This window comes from Sus scrofa, chromosome 3 (assembly GCF_054392235.1).
Source record: "Sus scrofa isolate SSC_HxYL_T2T_F1_AM1 chromosome 3, Sscrofa_HxYL_maternal_Yorkshire_Landrace_v2.0, whole genome shotgun sequence".
NCBI lineage: Eukaryota > Metazoa > Chordata > Mammalia > Artiodactyla > Suidae > Sus > Sus scrofa.
In genome coordinates this window covers 3,246,045-3,265,699 of record NC_139385.1, presented here as the reverse complement: position 1 = coordinate 3,265,699, position 19,655 = coordinate 3,246,045, and the positions used below count along the sequence as shown (strand labels likewise).

Genomic DNA, 19,655 nt, shown 5'->3' with positions numbered 1-19,655 from the left:
CCCTACGCTGTCCCCAGGTGACAGGTAACTACATAACTGGCTGAACCCTGCATAGTGGACTTGGTTTTGAATGGGGCTGCTTTCATCTAAACCTACGAGCAGGAGTGCATTTGCGGGGGGGCCTGAGTGTCAGAGCAGGTGCTGGGTTTTCTGCACACACCCCCACCCCCGGGCAGGGACGGCTCACACCCTCTGTGGGCGCCACGTCTTCTTCAGATGCCCTGAGATGGGGGCAGTGGTGACAACAGGAACAAAGCGACACTGACACAGCTTCGGAGTCACAGACCATATCCCCACCCACTTCTCACTTAAGCCTCAAAATCACCTTGAGGGATAGAGGAAAAAAAATCAGAGAGGTCTAGCGATTCTCCCAAGACCACACAGCTGGGAAGTGGCGCATCATCTTCAATTCCCACTGCTGTCCACTGCCCAGGATGCCGGACCAGCACTGGGGAGCAGGGCCGGGCAGTGACCCGAGCAGCTCAGAGCTCCAGCCCTGCTCCATTTTCCTCTTTTTCGTTAAAAAAGATAATCTATGTAACTGGTGAAAAACACAAATGGCGCCAAGGTCAGGGGCACTCGACCTGGTGGCTCTCCTTTCGTCCCCTCCCCAGGGGTGACTGTTACCAAGACTGTTCATCTTGCAAAGGAGCTATTCCGCCTTCTGTGTGTTCCAACTTCCTGGAGTTGTTCCACTGTGTGTGTGTGTGTGAGTGTGTGCGTGCGTGTGCAAGTACGTACACACAAGATCTTTGCACATCTCTCACCTGGGGTGACGACTGTGCTGGGGTGACCCTGGGGAGGAAGGCCTCATCTCTGGGCTTTGCAGGGGCCGGGCCCACATGGGGCAGAGCGCGGGCGCCACTGGAGTGGATGATGAAGATGCGGGCAAAGCCCCCTCTGTGGGGGACCCCCTTTCTCCACTGGCTGGCTGGGTTTCTGTGACCCCCTCATTTTTGGAGCGGCAAGTCCTCAATCCTCCAGCTCTCAATTTCTACAGCAAATGCTTCCAAAGACCAAGGGAGGCAGAGGCCCTTCCCCTCCAGACTCAGGGGTCCGCGGTATTTCTTCCTGGGCTCCCTGTGGGGGCCCCACGGGGTCTTCCGGGCCCTGCTAAGTCAGCAGGCGACTCACGCTGTTTGCTGGCTGGAGAATCCCAGGGAAATGCTTTCAGGATGCCTGAAATTTTTTTCTACTAAAATAGTTGCGTCTGGATCAGATTCAACCCCATAATGTAGTGGTTTGTTTAATGACTGCAGAATATTGTCTTATCTGAGGAGACGCAGGACATTTTAAGACCTCAAAGCCCACAATTAACAGCTTGGCATTCTCACCCATGCTGGCCGTTAATTGACTCCAGCCGTTAAAGGGAAAGAGATTTTGGCAACTCCGAAGGTACTTGTACGAGCACAGCCAGGGACATGTTCAAAGCACTTTAAAAGGGGCGTCTGGCGAACGGATCGTGTTTGGAAAACAGGCTGATTGATCAGGTTTGCAAAAGCGTCTCTGGCTTCCAAACAGAGTATCTGAAAATGGCTCTGCTTCATGAGACACCCAAACCTCTGACACCTGCTTGTGAACGGATGCGCTTGCGGCCAGTATCTCAGTTTTTTCCCAAGAGCACAGCGAGGCCTTGACACCACCCCCAGGAGCCCTCCTGGCTCCGCCTGTTCTGTGCACTGGGCCTCCCGCGCCCTGGGCTCCTCTGCCCGCAGGGGGTGCTCTGTGAAGGTGGAGCCACTGGGAAGGGCAGGGGTCCCCCCCTTCTCGGTCAGGAGGCCGTGCAGGAGGCGGCAGCTCTGGTCCCTGGTCTCATGTACCCGAGTCCATCCCAAACGTTTCGGGTGGCGGGCACGGCTTCCCAAGAAGAGGCCGCTCTGGGCTGGAGCCATTGAAAAATCAGTCATGATTTTCAGAGTGGCTTTTTTTGTTCTGGAAATGGCTCGCTTTGTGGAAAACGTGCTTAAGGCTGGGTCCACAGAGGGCTGTGAACTCGGCCCTGCTTGCCTGGCGGATCTTGTCTACAACAGGCACCGTCTGCTTGTCTCAGCTGGAAATGAGGCCTGATTTTCTCCCAGGTCCAGGCCAAGGATGCAGCTGCTCCCGGGGGCTCAGGGCTCCCCCTGTGTTGCTGCCGAGGCCCCTTACAGGCACCCATCGAGCGGAGGGAGGGCACTGCCTGGGCTCAGAGCATGGCCCCCAGGTACCAGGACCCCTCCAGGTGGCCAGTAGGCTGCAGCCTCAGGCCAAGTTAAGCTAAAGTAATGGTAACAGTGGCGAGGCTTTGCACAGAACGGGCCAAGTTGTGCAAGTTGACTCCGGCGTTTTCTCTTCACTGATAGAGAGAAGGATGCCGGGAGATTAAAATCTCCTGAGCTCCGGGCTCCTCTCTGCCTAGGTGCCGGGCAGCAGACCCATCCATCTTCCCGAGCTGCTGTCCTGGGGCTGGAGGAAAGCCTGGGGTAGGCGGACCACCCTCTGGAAGGCGGGTGGTGGGTGATTGCACCCATTCTGCAGCTGCCGGTGCCCACGTTGGGACCTGCGTTTGACCCTTGCCTATCTGGGGCAAATGCTTCACACGGGGCCGGCTTCCTCATCTGCAAAATGGGACCCTGAGGTGCCCACCTCACTGGGCCTGGGGAGTCCTGTGCAGCACCCCCCCCCCGCCCCCCACCCCCGGGAAAGGCAGCGTGCAGCACAAGCCAGCTACCTGTTCACACGGCAGCGACAATTTCCAAAATACTGGCACAGGGGACCTCAAGGATGGAGGGGAGAAGAGAAAAGGAGAGTGTTCTCACCTGTGGCTTGTCCGAGGCAGCGTTCGCTTCCGGAGCACAGGGGCCGCGTCGGAGCCAAGGGCCCTCCTGCTCGAACCCGGCCCCCGCCTTCCCAGCGCACGTCCTCCATGGCGGCACCTGGGAATCACTTGGGCAGCTGCTCCATCCCCCACCGACCCCCCGAATTGGGTGCGTCGGTCCACCGCCCAGAGACTGTGTTAATGGGCCCGGCGCGGGCCCTGGGATTTTTAAGCACCACGTGGAGAACGACCCTAAGGGGCTGGCGGGACCTGCTGGCAAAGCTGCGCCCCCGCTGGCGGACGCTGGTACTGCAGCCACGGGCCCGCAGCGCGCGGCCGGCCGGGCGGGAGGGGAGGGGAGGGGACGAGAGGGGAGGGGAGGGGGGGGAGGGGAGGAGAGGGGAGGGAGGGCTCACCGCCCGAGCCGCGGGGCCTCCTGGGAAGGGGAGGGGCGCGTCCTCAGGAGGCCAGGCTAAGGTCTTCCCTCCCGGCCCGGGAAGTCTTCTTGGGGTCCAGCAGGTGGCAGCACTGAGGGTGGCTGCTGTCCACGCAGGCCCCGTAGGGCTCGAACTGAAGCCCTCTGACCTCACCTCCGCTGCATGTCACCCCTGCCTCCACCGGGGCCCCGGGACAATGTGCGGTTCGGCACAGCACCCGGGTTACGTCTCAGTGTTTGACCCACAGCCCTAGAATTCATGGGGGGCTTCATCAACGCTCGTTGAAGAAAATCACAGGCGCGTAAGGAACAAAATGATGTTTTTATTAAAAATCGTACCCATAGCACCTCTCTGTCTTCCTACAAGATTTTTTTTTTTTTTAATGCGATCTAGTTTAATCTGCACAATTCCAGAAAATGTTGCCGGGAAAATATCAGGAGTGACCTATGCCACCTAAACCAGCAGGTGAAGCGGACAGGGAACGAGGCAGCCCGCAGACCAGCTCAGTTCCTGGATGTCCACCTGTTCCCACCTTTCGGACGGTCCATGCTACAGGGATGCCGAGGCAGAGAGCCGCATCTGGATACTTGGATTGATTGCTCATTGGGAGAATAAACTACACTGTGTGCCAGGAATTCGTAAAAACTGAAAACCATGCTAGGAACCACTACGCAAACACCATGCTGCAGTCCAGTCTCGGTCAAAGGCCACAAGGCGCCTGCGGAGAAGTGTGTGCCTTCCTCTCCCGCCTCTCGCGGCCTCTCCCCACGCTGCCCTACGCACGTCTTCCTCCGAGGTGACATTTATCAGTGTTCCTCAAAAGCTCGGCTGGGGAAGGAGAAGCTCAGTTTGGGCCAACTGGAGGAGGTGCGGGAGCTCAAGGGGACGCATTCCATGCCCGCCCGCTGGGCACAAGGACTGCCCGCTGCCCTGCCCCTGCCGCCCACTGGCCTGGGAACCTGTGCGGGAAGCGCCCAGAGCTCCATGCAAACCTGGCCCCTCAGCTCAGAGAGAGAGAGCGTGGCCCTGCTGGCTGCTTTGCTGCATCACCCTCACCCAGAAAGCGCACCTCTCCTGCGTGTCTTGGGACCTTGGGGGACTCAGCCACCGCTGACCACGAGACACCGCAGGGGGTCGCTGCAGAAGGAGGCAGGACAGAACAGTTCTCCTTGCCTTGGCCACAGAAATGTGGCCTGTCCTTTTTATTTGGAACCAGGATTAAAATCCAATATCCATTTTCCTGTTAGGTGCGATTTCTGCCCCCTTCCTAAATACGAGAGGTTAGGAACGCTTCCCAGTGCCCATCCTGTCTGGAGGCCGAAATCTAACCCACTCTGTCCCTCTGGCTCCCTCGGCCCCGAGCCCCCAGCCAGGGGAGGAGCAGAGACGCCAACACCCATCCGCAGCCTCGAGTCACAGCCTTGTACAGACAGTTCCATGGCCAAGAGCTTCACTCCAAGCAGAGAGCGCACAGAGGTATAGAGCCCGGGAAGATGCGTCGTGTTGTCACAAAGACCCCAAAGCCAGAAACACACCTCAAACCAAACCATCCTCATCCTAGGACAGCTCAGCCCTTTCCCACGTGCAAGCAACGTCCGTATGGCTTAGAGAGCAGAGCACGGAAGGCAGTGTCTGTCCAAGGCCTCCATCCATCGCTCGGCTTCTGAGAAATTTGAGCTGCAGCCTCACAGCTTCCTGTCCACCTGTCCCTTTGGGGCCGAGGGGGACAGAGGTGGCCCTGCCCCAGGCGGGTCCCATCCAGGGACCCGTGGGGGTGATTCTCATGCAGGAGAGGCTTTGGGCAGAGCAGCTAGGATTTTTGGTTTAGAATGTTTTCCCTCCACTTGGAAAAAGGAAGGGAGGGCTGGAGAGAGGAGAGAACCCTTCCACACCCCCTACCCCTACTTTTGGAGAAACTGCAAAAGGGTTTGTCACCGACACAAAACTCAAACAGAAAAGGGTTTTTTGTTTTTTGTTTTTTTCACACAACAACAATTCTGGGGCCACACCCAGCAACTCTGATAGCAGAGGGTCCAGACAGACCTCTGCCCAGGAGGCGGAGGGAGAAGAGCCACGAGGCTGCCTCCCTGCTGGCAGTGGCCAGTCGCTGGGCCGCCCACTCCCTCCTCTGGGTCGCCCACTCCCTCCTCTGGGTCAGGCAGGCCACTTGCTCGCTGTGCCCTGGGGGTGTGCACAGGCTCCTGCTGAGCAGGCGGGAAGCGAGGCCCTCCCGCAGCCCCTGGGCTCGCCCGCGCTGGCAGCAGCAGCCATCCCTGCACCTCTAGTTTGGACTTTCAGACTTTCAACATAGTTCACGCTCTTTCCTTTCAGCTAAAAAGCCAAAAGCAAACAAGAACGAGGAAAGAAAAGAAAAGGTTTCCAGAAAACCCGTTAAGGCTAAGAGCTGGCCTGGGGTCAGGGGACGCAGCAGCACCGCAGTCACAGCAGCGGCAGGAGGGAGCAAGGAGGCTCCAGGAAAGACCAGAGCCACGCGCACGGGGTGGGGGGTGGGGGGCCTGGCAGGCACGGGGGGGACTGGGGACCCCTCTTCTCAGAGCTGTTTGGCTTTATTTGGAGACACTGTCGCTCTTCGTCTTTCCCACGTACAAAGCTAAACCATTAATAAAAAGGCACCTGGAGACAGCTGACTCATTCATCTCATGTGACATATTTTAAAAAAAGATAAAAAGATTTAAAAAATCGTCTGGTTAACAACGCACACCTCTTGCACAACAAGCGATTCTGCAGACGCTGTCTTGTCTTCTGGGGGTGGCGGGGAGGCGTGTGCTGTGAATTCACTGGAAGGGCGAGCTTGCGGGGGCGGGGGGGGGGGGGGCACGGAGGTCGTTTCCTGCTCCTGCGCTATGGGGTTGAAAGAAAGGACGGAGGGGAGAGCCCGGTATTTTCACCCCTGGAATGACACACAACCGAACCTTCGACGGCTGCCCCACTGCTGGGAACCTGCAAGCGGATTCCTCGCCTAGCAACTCCTGAGCCATAGCATCTCAGAGATGGATGCGGTCGGCTTGGGAGGCCCCGGGCCCGGCTGGGACGGCTGCTCTTCACAGCCCGGAGCCAGCGCCCAGCGGAGTGGTGGCCGATGGAGCCCCAGGCCAGCCCTGGTTCTCTGGCAGGAGGTAGAGACGAGAAGGGGGCGTCCTGGAGGAGGCGAAGGCCTCACGCGACCCCCGCTCTCCCTCCCCCTCCAGCCTTCCTAGGTGGCTCAAGACCAGAAGCCGGGGGGGACTGGGGAGGATGCAGGTGGCCCGTGGTCCGGGTCCGGGTCCGGGGTGCCGAGCCACTGCCCCAGTGAAATACACCTTCTCGTAGAAAGAAAAGAGAAACAAAGAAACCCCGCTTCCAGCAGCGATGTTACAAAAAGCCATTAAGAAAAAAAAAAACCCAAACACCTCTCCTAATTGAAATCTCGTGTTCACACGTCGGTAAAATCCGCAGGAGTCAGACGCTCTTACACCAAAGCTGGCGCTCGGTTCCTGGAGCTGATTGTCTTAAACCGAAACGGACTCGCCTCGGCGCCGCTCACACGAAGGAGGAGAAGCCGGTGAGCGGAGTCCGGGCGCCGCGGGCCGCGGGCGCGAACACGGCGCTCTGCGTGGTGACCACCGCGTGCGGGGCCGGCCCGGCCTCGGCCCCCGCCACCGCCTCGTACCTGTGCGGGGCCGCGCCCGCGCGCCGCTTCCACGAGTTGTAGTAGGTGGGGTCGCTCATGTAGTGGTTGACGAAGGAGTGCTGGGGGGGCGCGTCCTCGGACTCGGAGTCGGTGCCCTGCGGAGGGCAGAGCAGAGTCAGCGGGCGCCCGGGGCCTGGGGGCAGGGCGGGCATGGGGGGGGCTGGTGATCGCCGGGCAGGGGGCTGAGCAGGGAGCGGGAATGGCCAGGAAGGGGGCCGTCCTCCCATCCCCGGATGCGTCCCAGCCCCCAACACAATCCGCAGACACCCCCCACCCCGCCCTCCTCCATGAGACCCAGGACCCAGGTTGAGCTCTGCCGTCTCTGCTGAGGACAAGCCAGACCACGTGGCATCTCCCAGCTCTCCAGTCTCTGTTCCCCCACCCAGCACTGTGCCTGAGCAGGTCCCGGGAAGGTCTACACTCTGTCTCCCTCCCAGCCTCAGGGGGTGCTGTGTGTCCTCGTGGAGCAGAAGGCATGAGAGTACCGGAGGGGGAGGACCCGGGCCCAAGCCAGCTCAGACCTCCGTGCAGACTCACAGACCCAGGTCCCGTTCTGAGCGCTGGGGTGAGGAGGGGGCCTGCCCGTCGTGGCCGGCACATTTCCAGGGACCGTGCCATCCATGCCCACCTCTGAGGGCAGGTGGCTGAGAAAGGAGGCGCTGAACGAGCAGGACGCCCTGATGTCTGATGTGCTAGGGACCCTCCCCCTCCAGGCACTGAGGGGCCCGACCCCAGAGCGGCTGCCAGAGGAAGCGGGCAGCCTGTCCGTGTTTAAACATCAGTCCCTCTGATGGCCTTTCTCCCCTTCTTTCTTTCTTTTTAGGTCCGCACACGCGGCATATGGAAGTCCCTGGGCTAGGGGGTGGAATCGGAGCTGCAGCTGCCCGCCTACACCACAGCCACAGCAACACGGGATCCAAGCTGCTTCCTTGACCTAAGCTGCAGCTCGCGGTAGCACGGATCCTTAACCCCCTGAGCCAGGCCAGGGATTGAACCCGCACCTTCACAGAGAGGGTCCTTAACCCTCTGAGCCACGGCAGGAACCCCCCCCACACCACACCACTTTCTTTCTATAGAACAAAGCAGTGGTTTCCACTAAGAACACTGGGTCCACCTGGCTGTTTCGTGCGCAGTCCTGTCTCGGCAGCGGGTTTTCCGTCGCGGGAAGGACCGCGGACCTAGACAGCAGCAGCTCAAGTATTTTCCCCAGAGTGTGGAGGGTTCCGGTTCCCTGTCCTGGACCTGCAGGATGGTCCTGGGACCCTCCCTGGGATCCTGGGAGCTTCCCTCACCTGGTGGTGGTGGTGGGGGTGGGAGCCAGGCTGGCTGGGCTCTGCTGGGACAGCGGCCACAGAGACGCTCCCCAGACCCGGAAAACACAGGGGTTCCCTCGCCCTTGGGGATCTCACAGAGACGTATGCCAAAAATAGGGCTACAGACAGGGTGGAGTGGCTTCCAGCATTTTAGATTCAAGGAGGGGACAGGAACGGGGGCGGTGGTTATTGTAAAGCCCCTCCCCTTTCGGGGTACCCTGGCGGGGCGGAGCACCACTAGTGGACAGGCTGGCATCTTGCTTTGCCCCTCACCCGCCAGTGGCCACGCTGTCAAGGGTGCAGTCACTCCTGCCCTCTCTCTCTCCCCAGAGGGCATCAGCGGCCGGGGTGGCATAAGGGAGTGAGAGGCCCCCAGTGCAGTCCCAGCATCTCCAGGGGGTCTTGGAAGAGCACGGCTTCTGGGCTGTGACTCCTGCTTTCCTGATTCAGTGAGTCTGGGGTGGGGCCTGGGAACCTGTATTCCTTGGAAGCCTGGGAGGATTCTGAACAGCAGCCAGGTTTCGGGGGAAGGGGAGGAAGGCACGGTTGCCTGCTGGCCCCAGAGACTCATGAAGACAAAGTGACCCCTGGTGCCATGAGGGACCTGCCTGCTGCTGTCCTTCACCTGGCGGTTGGAGGGTGACAGCCCAGTGGCCATGCCGGAGCCGGTTGCTCTGACCTTGGCCTCCCTGTCCCCCCAGGGAGCTGGCCTTTGTCCTCCGGGCTATGCAGAAACCCCTCATGTACACGGCAGGGCCAGAGATTCCTGTGATTTTTCAGACACAGACGGAAAACCTGGCTTTCAGTGGACTCTTCCCAAGAACGTGATGCTAAGCTGCAGATCTGGAATTCTGAGGCCGTTACACCTCAACTGTGTTGCAGCAACGTAACTGCGGGCCGCTGAGCCCAGCTGCACGTCCTCTGCTTTGGCGGAGGCAGCGCTCCTGGAAGCGAGGCTACGAAGTCCCCTGCTGACACATCCCCGGATGCAGAGGACACCCAGCGGACGACAGTGATGGTGACAATATGGGAGGAGCCCTGGCTTCTCATGGGGTTGTCGCTCGCGACCTCTGTCCCCGCACCGTGACCCTGTGAGGTGGGAGTTAGGAGTCCTGGAAGAAAGTGCAGTGCAGCCCCGGGCGTCGGGAGCCACGACCAAGCCCGCCCCCCGACCCCCAGCCACCCCCCCGGCCCGGTCCCTGCCAAGCCCACGACGCCCTGAAACCAAAAGCTGGTTTGACAACTGGTTCTGAGGCTGCCGCCCCTGAGCTGAGCTGATGGGAGACTCATTGTGGGTGTCCTCAGACGTCACTGCAGAAACGTGATGGGGTCCAGCCAGGGCTGCCCGGCCCTGCCGCGGACGTCACCTGAGCGTGACACGGTCCCCAACTGGGAAAGGCCCAGTGCCTCAATGGCGGTGGTCCAGTGTCATGTCGGATGAGAGATCAGGCGCCTTTGTCTTCGGCTCTTGGTTAAAATTTCTTCTTCGCCTGTTTTCTGGGGGCCTCCAAGGAGCTCACAAGACGACGCGCGGTGTAAACTCAGAGGGGAGAGAGGACGAAGGCCATGGAGACGCCGAGGAACCTGCTTCAGTCCCTGCGGCGGGTCTGTCACTTGTCCACTCGCGGATTCTGGTTCTACGTTTCCTGCAGCTCAGAGGAACGAAACAACGAAAGTCTCCTTTCTCGTGAAAATCCAGAGAACACTCAGGGTCGGACCACAGCGATGTGATCCCTGGCTTTGACAACGGGGGCCAGGGTTCACGGTCATCTGAAGACTGAAGGCCAGGGTCAGGCTTTTGTCCCCGGTATTGGGGGTCCTCCCGACTCCCCACCCCACCAGGCGCACAGGTGCCAGGACGGCGTGAGAAGCAGGAAGCAGGTTCGGTCTCTTTGTTTTGTGTCCGAGAGCATGAGGCCCACAGCAGCGAGTGAGCTTCTCAGGGTCACACTGGCTGGGACAGGGGGCGCAGACCCAGCACTGGCTGCGCAGCCCAAGGTGACCGCGATAGAGCCTTTCCCTTAAATGTCAGGGTTGCCTTCAGCCCCTGCCAGACAGAAGGCCAGACACTCCGGGTCTCTTGGGTGGCGGAAAGGCCATCACCTTGGGTGCAGCGGTCACTCATTTTGTAAACCTACCCCCTCCGCTCTCCCCTCTATGTACCCTTGCCCCCCACTCCTGCAGTGGTTCAGGCTCTAGAGAAGGGGGGTTCATAGACACCAGATGGGACTGGGGTGGGGGGCAGCTGGAAGGGGCTGAGTTCTGGCAGGAGGCAGCACCTCTCAGAGGGCATCCAGCACTGCTTTGGGAACACCTGTGTCCCACGTGCCACACCCGTGCGTAAGTTCCTGTGATTAACAAAACGTAGTTTCACTGGAGACTTCTCAGGAGCTCTGTATCGTTATGCATTTATTTCCCTTCCTTCCTTCCTTCTTTCTTTCTTAAATCTTTTTATGGCTGCACCCACAGCACATGGAGGTTCCCAGGTAGGGATCCAGTTGGCGCTATTGCTGCCGGCCTCCCACAGCCACAGCAACGCGGGATCCAAGCCGCGTCTGCGACCCACACCACAGCTCATGGCAACGCCGGATCCTCAACCCACGGAGCGAGGCCACGGCTGCGCGTCAGATTCGTTTCCCCTGCGTCACGACAGGAACTCCCATCAAGCATTTTCTCGAAGATCTGAAAGTCCTGTAGGCCTGTGACTGGTGTGATCACGAAGAGGAGGTCCAGCAGGAGACAGCAGGTGACATCCCAGGGTGTGTGTCCGAACTGGGAGCCTTTGAAGGACAAGTGACCCCTGTTCCACTTTTCCCTGTTGTGGACTGAATGGCTTCTCCGAAAGTGGTGATTGGCTAATGGGAGGGCACGTGACTTAAGTGGAGCCAATCAGGACCTGCCCTGGGACCTTCCCCACTGCATCTGGAAAAGCAGAGTTCTTCCTGTGGGGACAAAGCTGGGGGGCTGTCAGCCTTGTGGGGAGGGACCCAGAGCCCCAGCCAAGTGCATGCAAACCAACAAAACCATCGCATAGAAAGGATGGAAGGGAAAAAGACCTGTTCCTTTAGCTTCCTGCTGTTCCTTTAGGGAGAGTGAGCAGGGACCCAGGCCTCATGATGCGTAAGATGAGGGTGAAGGCCTCTGGCTCCTGCTTAGATCTTGCCATTGCCTCCTTGAGAAAGCACAGAATTAAAATGCCATTCTTCCTCCTGCCGCCTGCTGTGTATTGTTTATATGACATTATTATTTTTTAATGAGGAGGTATTTTAGTGAGAATTATTGACAAAAAGGAAATGCTGCAGGGTCTTTTTTTTTTTTTTTTTAAGTTTCCTGTGTGATAGGAAGTAGTGATGTGTGTTGGTTTCCCAGGAAACCGAACAAGGCCAGCCTGTGATTGGATGTGCTTGCAGACCGACTGTGAGAGCTTCTAAAGGTGCACGGATGCCTGGCAAGCAGCTAATAGAGATAATCTCAGCACTTTTGGTGCGATATTGGCAAGATGAAAGACTCAAATAATGCTGGGGAATTAATTAGGTTCAAGGGGGTTGGTCTAAGCTGGTTGGAGCAGGAGCGATTTTGAAAACCATTTTAAAGATGTGATCTGAACAGTAGCTGTGATATAATTCATAAGCAGCTGTGTGATAAAATAGTGACAAACCCTCTTATTTCTAAGTGGAGGAAGATAAAGAACCACAGCATGTGTCCTGTGATGCTGATGGCTTAATTCGGAACAGCTCTGGTCAGGCAGGTTCTCGTGCACCTGCAAATGCATTCGCAGAATTTTCACTTGAGCAGTCTTTCTGAAAATGGTTAAAAAACACCCTGGGGAGAAAAGGCCATTGTCCCTGTTTTCTTAGTGAAATAGTAGCTTCGCAGAAATGCTCTTCCAGCAGAGACCTCCGAGGGTGTCTGGCTCCGGAGGAGAGGGTGGCCGGGAGACCCTGCCTCAGTCAACCGATTATCGATACAAAAGAGAGTTCCAGAATAGCCAGCGAGGGGCCAGCAGGTCCCCTCCCCAGTGGAACAATGATTCAACTGGGGGAATTACCTTATAAACAATATTTATAATCCCTGGAAATGGTGCCAGAGGCATATAGCAAATGGTGGGGGGGGGGGAAGATTTATTCCAGAAAATCCAAATCACTAAAAATAGAAAGGGTCGGAGCCACCTGAGCTATGACCTGCTCCCTCTGCCTCCCAGCCCAGGGTGACGGAAGCTCCACTCTGGGCACGGGTGGCCAAGAAGACAGGGCTCCCTCCCCTCCAGCTCCCACTCTGGGTGTGTGTGTAGGAGGAAGCTCTGGGATCCCTCATCCAACTGCCCACCCCAGCCCCACGCTGCAGCTCTATTCCAGGCAGGGACGGCCCAGAGAACCGAGCTCCCCCCTACAACCTGGTCTGCTGGGAGGCTGGGCCATCTGCACCAGGGGTGGCAGGCAGAGAGTCCCAAACCCTGATGGCCCCTCCCTGACTTGCTCAAATGGAAGAAGTTCCAGACCAGGAGGGGCAAGCCCAGAAGATGGGGGGCTGCCATCTCCACCCAGCATCCCACCATGGGGGTGTGGGGGGCTGCTGTCTTCAACCCCCAGCTTGGGTGCTGTGACACAGAGGTCCCAGTCGGGAGGAGAGTTGGTCCTTAAAACAGAGAGCTCCCCAGCTCTGCCTGAGGGGAATGGCTTTATTTGGGCCAGAGGATGCCAAAGCACGCTGCTGAAAACAGTGGGGACCTCAGGGATGAGAAATTAAGAGGAAGCTGGGAGCTGCACGATAGCAACAGGTGAAGCAATACACCAGCCAGAAGTCGAACACTGAGGACCAGGCAAAGCGATAGCCAAGGACAGCCCTCTTGGGGTGAGAGGGAAATTGAGACATGAACAATATCCTGCCACTACAAAAGGGCTGGGCTTTCATTGGATCAAACTACAGAATGATTTATACCCTGCAGCACTGTTGTCAAAGATCCTAGAGCTTGCAAGCAGTGGAGGCTATCAGCTGGGTGTGACGCCCGGGGCTACACACCTAGAATCTTAATGTGGAGGTAAGAACAAGAGACCAGGAAGTTCCAACTGTGGCACAGGGGAAACGAATCTGGCTAGTATCTATGGGGATGCGGGTTCGATCCCTGGCCTCGCTCAGTGGGCTGGGGATGCAGCGTTGTTGTGAGCTGTGCTGTAGGTCGCAGATGTGGCTCGGATCCTGCATGGCTGTGGCCGTGGTGTAGACCACCAGCTGTAGCTCCAATTTGACCTCTTGCCTGGGAACTTCCATATGCTTCGGGTGCAGCCCTAAGAAGCAAAACAAAAAAACCACCAAAAACCAAAAAACAAGAGACAAGGCAAACTTGGCTGAGACTGCAGTCATCACTGGTCATCACAGAAACTGAAGGCACAGCCAAGGTTGCCTGAGGGGTGACACCAGAGGGGTACACACTGTGGAGGAAATAGACTCTCTCAAACTAGTCCAGCCAAGTCACCAGACAAACAAATAGGAAAATAAGTAAACAACAAAGACAACAACCGGAGCGGCTGAATATCAGTGTTCAGAGGTGGTACAATGTATTATCTAAAGTGACTCGTGTCCATACACAGGAGAAGAAGCAAGTCGCCTCTGAGGAGGCCCAAATATTGGCAGACAAAGACTTTGAAAGTAGGTATTACAATATGTTGAAAGAACTAAAAGAAACTATGTTTAAAGAGAAGTATGATGACACCATCACAGCAAAGTAAAGAGTCTTGATAAAGAGAAAGAAATGACTTTAAACGAACCAAATCAGAAGTTCTGGAGTTGAGAAATACAAAACTGAAGGGAAAAATTCACGAGAGGGCCTCAAAGGTAGATTTGAACAGACAGAGGAAAGAGTCAGTGCACTTGAAGATAGACTGATAGAGATTATGCGGTCTTAAAAACAAAGAGGAGAAAGAATGAAAAAGAAAGGAAAAGGACAGAGCACCTGATGCCTGTGAGAAAAGCACTGAGTGAGCCAACATATGCAAAAGGAGAGGAGAAAGGAAGACGCAGAAAAAATATTGAAAGTAATAATGACTGAAAACTTCCCAAATTTGACTTAAAAAATCCCACACACCCAACAAGCTCAATAAACTACGAGTAAGGTAAATGGAACAAGAGTCACACCCCAGATACATCACAGTTAAAATTTTGAAGGACAAAGACAAACTCTTGAAATCAGCACAAGAAAAATGATACACTCTGTACAATGGAACTAAAATAATATTAACAGTTGACTTCTAATCAGAAAAAATGGAAGACAGAAGGCAATGGGGTAACCCATTCGAAGGGTTAAAACTGTCAATCATGAATCTTATATTCGGAAAACTATTTTCGTAATGAAGCTGAAATAAAGACATCCTGAGATAAACAAAAACAAAAAAAATTCATTGCTAGCAAACCTACCTCACAGGAGATACTAAAGGAAGATTGTCAGGTTGAAAGCAACTGACATCAGAAAGTAATTCAAATCCACATGAAAAAACAAGAAGTACAACAAAGGTCATTTCATAGGGAATTATCAAAGACAGTATAATTGCATATTTGTTCTCCTTTCTTCTCTTATCTGATTTAACAAGCAATTTTATAAAACAATGTGTATATAATTGTACTGTTGGGCCTATAACATATAGAAACATAACAATCTTAAGAGCAGCACAAAGAGGCAGTAACGTAAGGAAATGACACTTTAACCCACAGGAAGAACCAAAGAGAACCAGAAAATGTAAATAAAAAGGTTAAAATTGTAAACTCTAAATATATCCTTGCTGGCCTTTCTTCTCTCAATTTCTCTCAAAGGCACAAAATTCTGCAAAGTGATACCTATAAAAATTCCCTCTTGGAGTTCCGGTCTTGGCACAGCGGAAATGAATCCGACTAGGAACCATGAGGTTGCAGGTTCAATCCCTGTCCTTGCTCAGTGGGTTAAGGATCCGGTGTTGCCATGAGCCGTGGCATAGGCTGCACATGCGGCTCAGATCTGGCATTACTGTGGCTAAGGCAGAGGCTGGCAGTAACAGCTCCCATTAGCCCCCTAGCCTGGGAACCTCCATATGCCACAAGTGCAGCCCTCAAAAGACAAAAGACAAAAAAAAAAAAAAATTCATTCTTGAGTTTGTTACATATATGGATGTGATATGCATAATAATAGCACAAAGTGGGGGAGGGAATAGATTTACACAGGAAGAAAGTTTCTATAGGCCACTGAGATTTAGTATACATCTGAAGTAAATACTGACACCAGGGCAATCACTACCAAAAATAACTAAAAAAATATATAATAAAAGCAAAACAAGGGAGTTAAGACTAAAAAATATCCACTCAACAAATGAAGATGACAGGGAAGGAAAGATAAATAGAGATATGAGCCATACAGAAGGCAAACACCAAAACGGCACGGGTGAATTCTGCCTTAGCAGCAATTACATTAAATGTGAATGGATTAAATAATATCGCCAGTAGGTAGAGACTGGTCAAAGGAATAGAATAACACGATCCAACCATCTGCTGCCTCTATACCAGCGACACATTTTTCGTTCCAAAGATTCGAATAGTGAAGTATGATGATGGAAGAGAGCTACCACGTGAACAGAACAGCAACCCAAAGAGAACAGGAGTGGCCATAGCGACAGCAGACCAAAGAGACCTTAAGATGAAAGTTGTTCCTGGAGGCAAAGAGAACCTCATTGTACTGATGACAGGTCCCTCCCTCAAGAAGACACGGCAGGTATGGACCTCTCAACAGAGCCCCCAAACGCATGACATTAACGCTGCCAGAGATGAAGAGGGAAAGAGGCAACGTTAACCCTAGCAGGTGGAGGTGTCCATGCATTAGCAGATGGCAGAAGAAGGTGCGTGGAGAAGACCTAGACGGCACCGCAAATCCACTAGACTTAACAGATACTTCTCCGCACAGCAACAGCAGAGCCACACATTCTCTTCAAGTGCATTCTTGCAGCACAGGCCAGATGCTAGGCCATAAAACAAGACTCAATAAATCTAAAAGGATCGAAAATACACCAAGGCTGTTCTTTGACCACGATGGAATAAAATTAAAGATCAACAAGAGAAGAAAATCTGGGAAGCTCCTAGGTGTGAGGGAATGAAAAACACACACCGACATAACCAATATGCCCAATGGGTGCACTGTGTGGTATGTGAATTGCATCTCAATCTGGCTGTTTAAAAGACATGGTTGGATGGAAACATGCCCATTGGAGCTGGCACTTTCAGGATCCCTCCGTCGGGATCCCATGAATACTTAGTGCCTGAAGCTTTTCCAAATTCATGTTTCAAAGTCAGGACTCAGCACAGGGCAGACAATTCTGGAAAAACAGAGAGGCCTCACCGTATCTACCCGAGAACCCAGGAGCAGACAGAGACCAGGTACTTGAGTTCTTGGCCTGAATTCCATGGGGTCCAGTGGAAGGTATCTAGCGCAGGCTTGGGGTATGGGGGCTGGAGCCCCAGATTCAATGTGAAATTCCTGAGAGAGTGTCCACACCTTTGATCAACTTTCTTGATCCCCAAAAGCATTAGGACCCCAAAAGCATCCATGGGAATCAAGAAGGAGCCCCTTTCTCCAGGGCCAGGGCTTGCCCCCAACTCACTCAGCTGCACATCCTGTGTTGTGACAACTGAGGTCGGCACAGCAGGTCTGGCGGGAAAGATGGAACCCAGAGCCAGATGCCCAGGTCAAGTTCACGGGTTAGTGTGTGTCTGGGGAAGACATTCAAAAACCCCGTCAAGCCTCAGCTCTCTCACCAGATCCTCTTTGGAGGGTTTAGTGTGGATCCCAGCCCCTCTCCTACTCCTACCCCGCCCCCTTCCCTGCCGCCTTCCTCCATCTCCATGTGCAGTGTGTGTATTTAGCATGTGCATGTATGGTGCATGCACGTATGTAAATGCCTAGCTCAGTGCCTGCATGCATTTAATAACCCTCCGTGCAAATCAGCTGACGCTGAATCTCAAAACACCCATCTGCGAATCCAATCCCAGCAGCTCTGGGACCGGCCACTGGCGCCCTGGTGTTGGGCTGGGGGAGATGGTGGGGCGGGATCAGCAAGCTCTGGACGCGAGGGCAGGCTCCGTCCCTGCGCGTTGGATGACTCGGCCTCAGTCTTGTCGTGTGAAACAGGGATGACGGCGGCCCTACCTCAAGGGTCTGGCGTGCGTGTGAAACGAGTGTGTCGCCCACAGTAGGTGTTCCGTCGGTGCTCAGGACACTGAGCTGTGAACAGCGTAGCTGGCAGCTCATGCATTGTCCATGATGCCTGATGCCCGAGGCGCAGCAGGCCCAGGAATCGCGGACAGATCTGGGCAGGTGCATGTGAATGTCCCTAGCTGCTGACCCAGAAAGCCTCCACTGGACGGCGGCCTTGCCCCTTCCCCAAGGGCTGCTTCTTATTTTTTCAAATAATTCCCGTGCCACCCCAGTGACCTGAGCCACAGCAGGGACAATGCCGGAACCTTTACCCACGGAGCCACCAGGGAGCTGCTTTTGGTATAAGCAGTGGGAACGAGGCTGCCGCTTCCTTATCAGGAAGATGCAGGTCAGTGTTTGAAGCTTTTCACATGGCAGCCCCCTGCCCTCAGACGAGAGTTCCTTCTGCACATCTGCAGGGCTGCCTGCTGCTTTCACAGTGCCCACAGCTACGCCACAGACGGGGAACCCAGCATCCTTTGTCAGCAGAGCAGGCAGAGCGGAGCGAGCTGGTGCCACCTCCCTCCCTGCCTGCTGCCCCCTCTCGGGACGAGTTTACACGCAAACCACAGCTGAAAAGAAGCCATCTTACTGAGCCCCGGGGCTCAAAAAGGCCTGAATTTGGGCGAAAATGAAGGGGAGACTTATTTTAGATTAAATATTGATTTAGAGTTTGAAGGCCAAGAGATGGGGCAGGCCTACTTTTGGCTTCAGCGCTTCTGCTCGTGAATAAGACTTGGATGCTTGTAGGGCAGGGCACTTCCTGGGGGGGGGGGCTGCTTGGAGCCCCCATGGCTGGGGCTTGAGGGTCACGGCTGGGGGCCGACACCCCCTCGGGGCAAGGTCTCTGTGGTTCAAGGGCTCCCTCCCGCCCTGGTCACCTGCCCTGTGACCGACCCAGAGCTGCTGTGACAAAGTCCCCTCTTCGCACAAGGAGGCCGGGGTGGGAGGCGGGGGGAGGGGATCAAACGCCTTGGGTGGGGGTCCCAGGTTCACCACCCAGCAGGCTCAGCCCCCCCATTTCCCACCTGGGGCCTAGAGGCCACCAAGCTGCCTGGTGACCTCCAGAAAACACCAGGTCCATTTCTGAAGCAAAACAGAACGAGAACGGTGCACGGCGCCAATGTCCACTTTGAGCCAGTGACCCACCAAGGAGCGGCCTCACGCCAGTGACCTCGGGGACCAGTGACACGAGCATGTACCTTCCTCGTTGGGCAAGTGGGGCTGTTTGCCACCGGCTCTGCCTGCTCCGGGCGGTTGTGGAGACGCAAAGGAGAGGCAGGTTGAGGCCCCGGGGGAAGGCGGGGGGCTCGGGGCAGAGCAGCGCCCGGGGTCGCGGGACTGACCTCGGACTCCGACGCGGCCCCCGACTTCTCCTGGAGGTTCATGCTCTCGGTCCGCACGGCGCCGTTATACTTGCTGCAGATGTCCTCGTCCGAGTAGTGCAGCCCGCCAGGGCTCGGCCGCGGGGGGGACCTGGGACGGGATGGCGACATCGGCTCCGGGGTTCCGGGCAGCTCTGGGCGGAAGACACCTCCCCCCGCCCGGAGGCCCTCTGACCACCCTCGGGCGTCCTCTCGGCAGACTGAGAGGAGCCCCACGGCCTCTGATGCCATTCAGGCAACGGATGCCAACCAGCCTGGCCGCCGCCTCGCCAGACACGCAGCCCATCTGGGGCTGGTGAGCGACCCCAGACCATGTCCCTACATGAGAGACCCGCCCTCTCTGTCTCTAGAAGTGCATGTAAAATATCTCTAATTCCTGCCACCCCTGCCTGCCTGGATCCAGCACCGCCCCTCTGGGATCCGTGGTGCCCCTGGGCAGAGGCGTGACACGCCAGCACCCGGGCCCTCGGTGGCCCCGGCACACGGGGGCTGCAGCCGGACGTCCCTACCTGGTCCCGTTCTTCTTCGAGAAGGTGTTCTTGACGTTGAGGTGGCGGCTGTTGAGCTCCAAGGCAGCAAAGCCTCCGTTGTCCAGCGTCACGGACTCCTCCATGCTGGAGATGCCCTTACCTGGAGCCGGGCGGGGAAGGGCCCACATCGTCAGGAAGGGGCTGAGCCCAAGCAGGGAACGCGGCCGACACGGCCCAAAACACAGGTAGAGAGAACGTTCAGAAGGCGTGAGCGCTCAAGGGGCAGCTTTTGCTCCTGAAACAAGGCTCTGAGACCGGCTGTACTGATGTCTGCGGGTGCAGCTGAAAACCACG

At 55.9% G+C, this 19,655-nt stretch overlaps 1 protein-coding gene and 1 long non-coding RNA gene across 9 annotated transcripts in view; both read right to left on the bottom strand.

The window, feature by feature from the left end:
• Positions 1-3,050, bottom strand: part of LOC102158292 (uncharacterized) — a 150,254-nt gene extending 147,204 nt beyond the window's left edge. Inside the window, exon 1 of one of the 2 annotated variants that reach the window (XR_014840034.1) lies at positions 2,799-3,050. This is a non-coding gene — a long non-coding RNA (uncharacterized LOC102158292). The remainder of the gene's footprint in view (positions 1-2,798) is intronic. The other variant, XR_014840035.1, reaches the window with a different exon arrangement.
• Positions 3,051-3,536: 486 nt separating this feature from the next.
• SDK1 (sidekick cell adhesion molecule 1) overlaps positions 3,537-19,655 on the bottom strand; it is an 823,726-nt gene continuing 807,607 nt past the window's right edge. For all 7 annotated transcript variants that reach the window (XM_085016314.1, XM_085016312.1, XM_085016308.1 and 4 more), the window contains 3 exons: positions 19,341-19,461; positions 18,793-18,922; positions 3,537-7,020 (listed from right to left, as the gene is read on the bottom strand). In XM_085016314.1, coding sequence (XP_084872440.1) covers positions 6,775-7,020; positions 18,793-18,922; positions 19,341-19,461 — 497 coding nt within the window. In that variant the 3' untranslated portion in view covers positions 3,537-6,774. The remainder of the gene's footprint in view (positions 7,021-18,792; positions 18,923-19,340; positions 19,462-19,655) is intronic.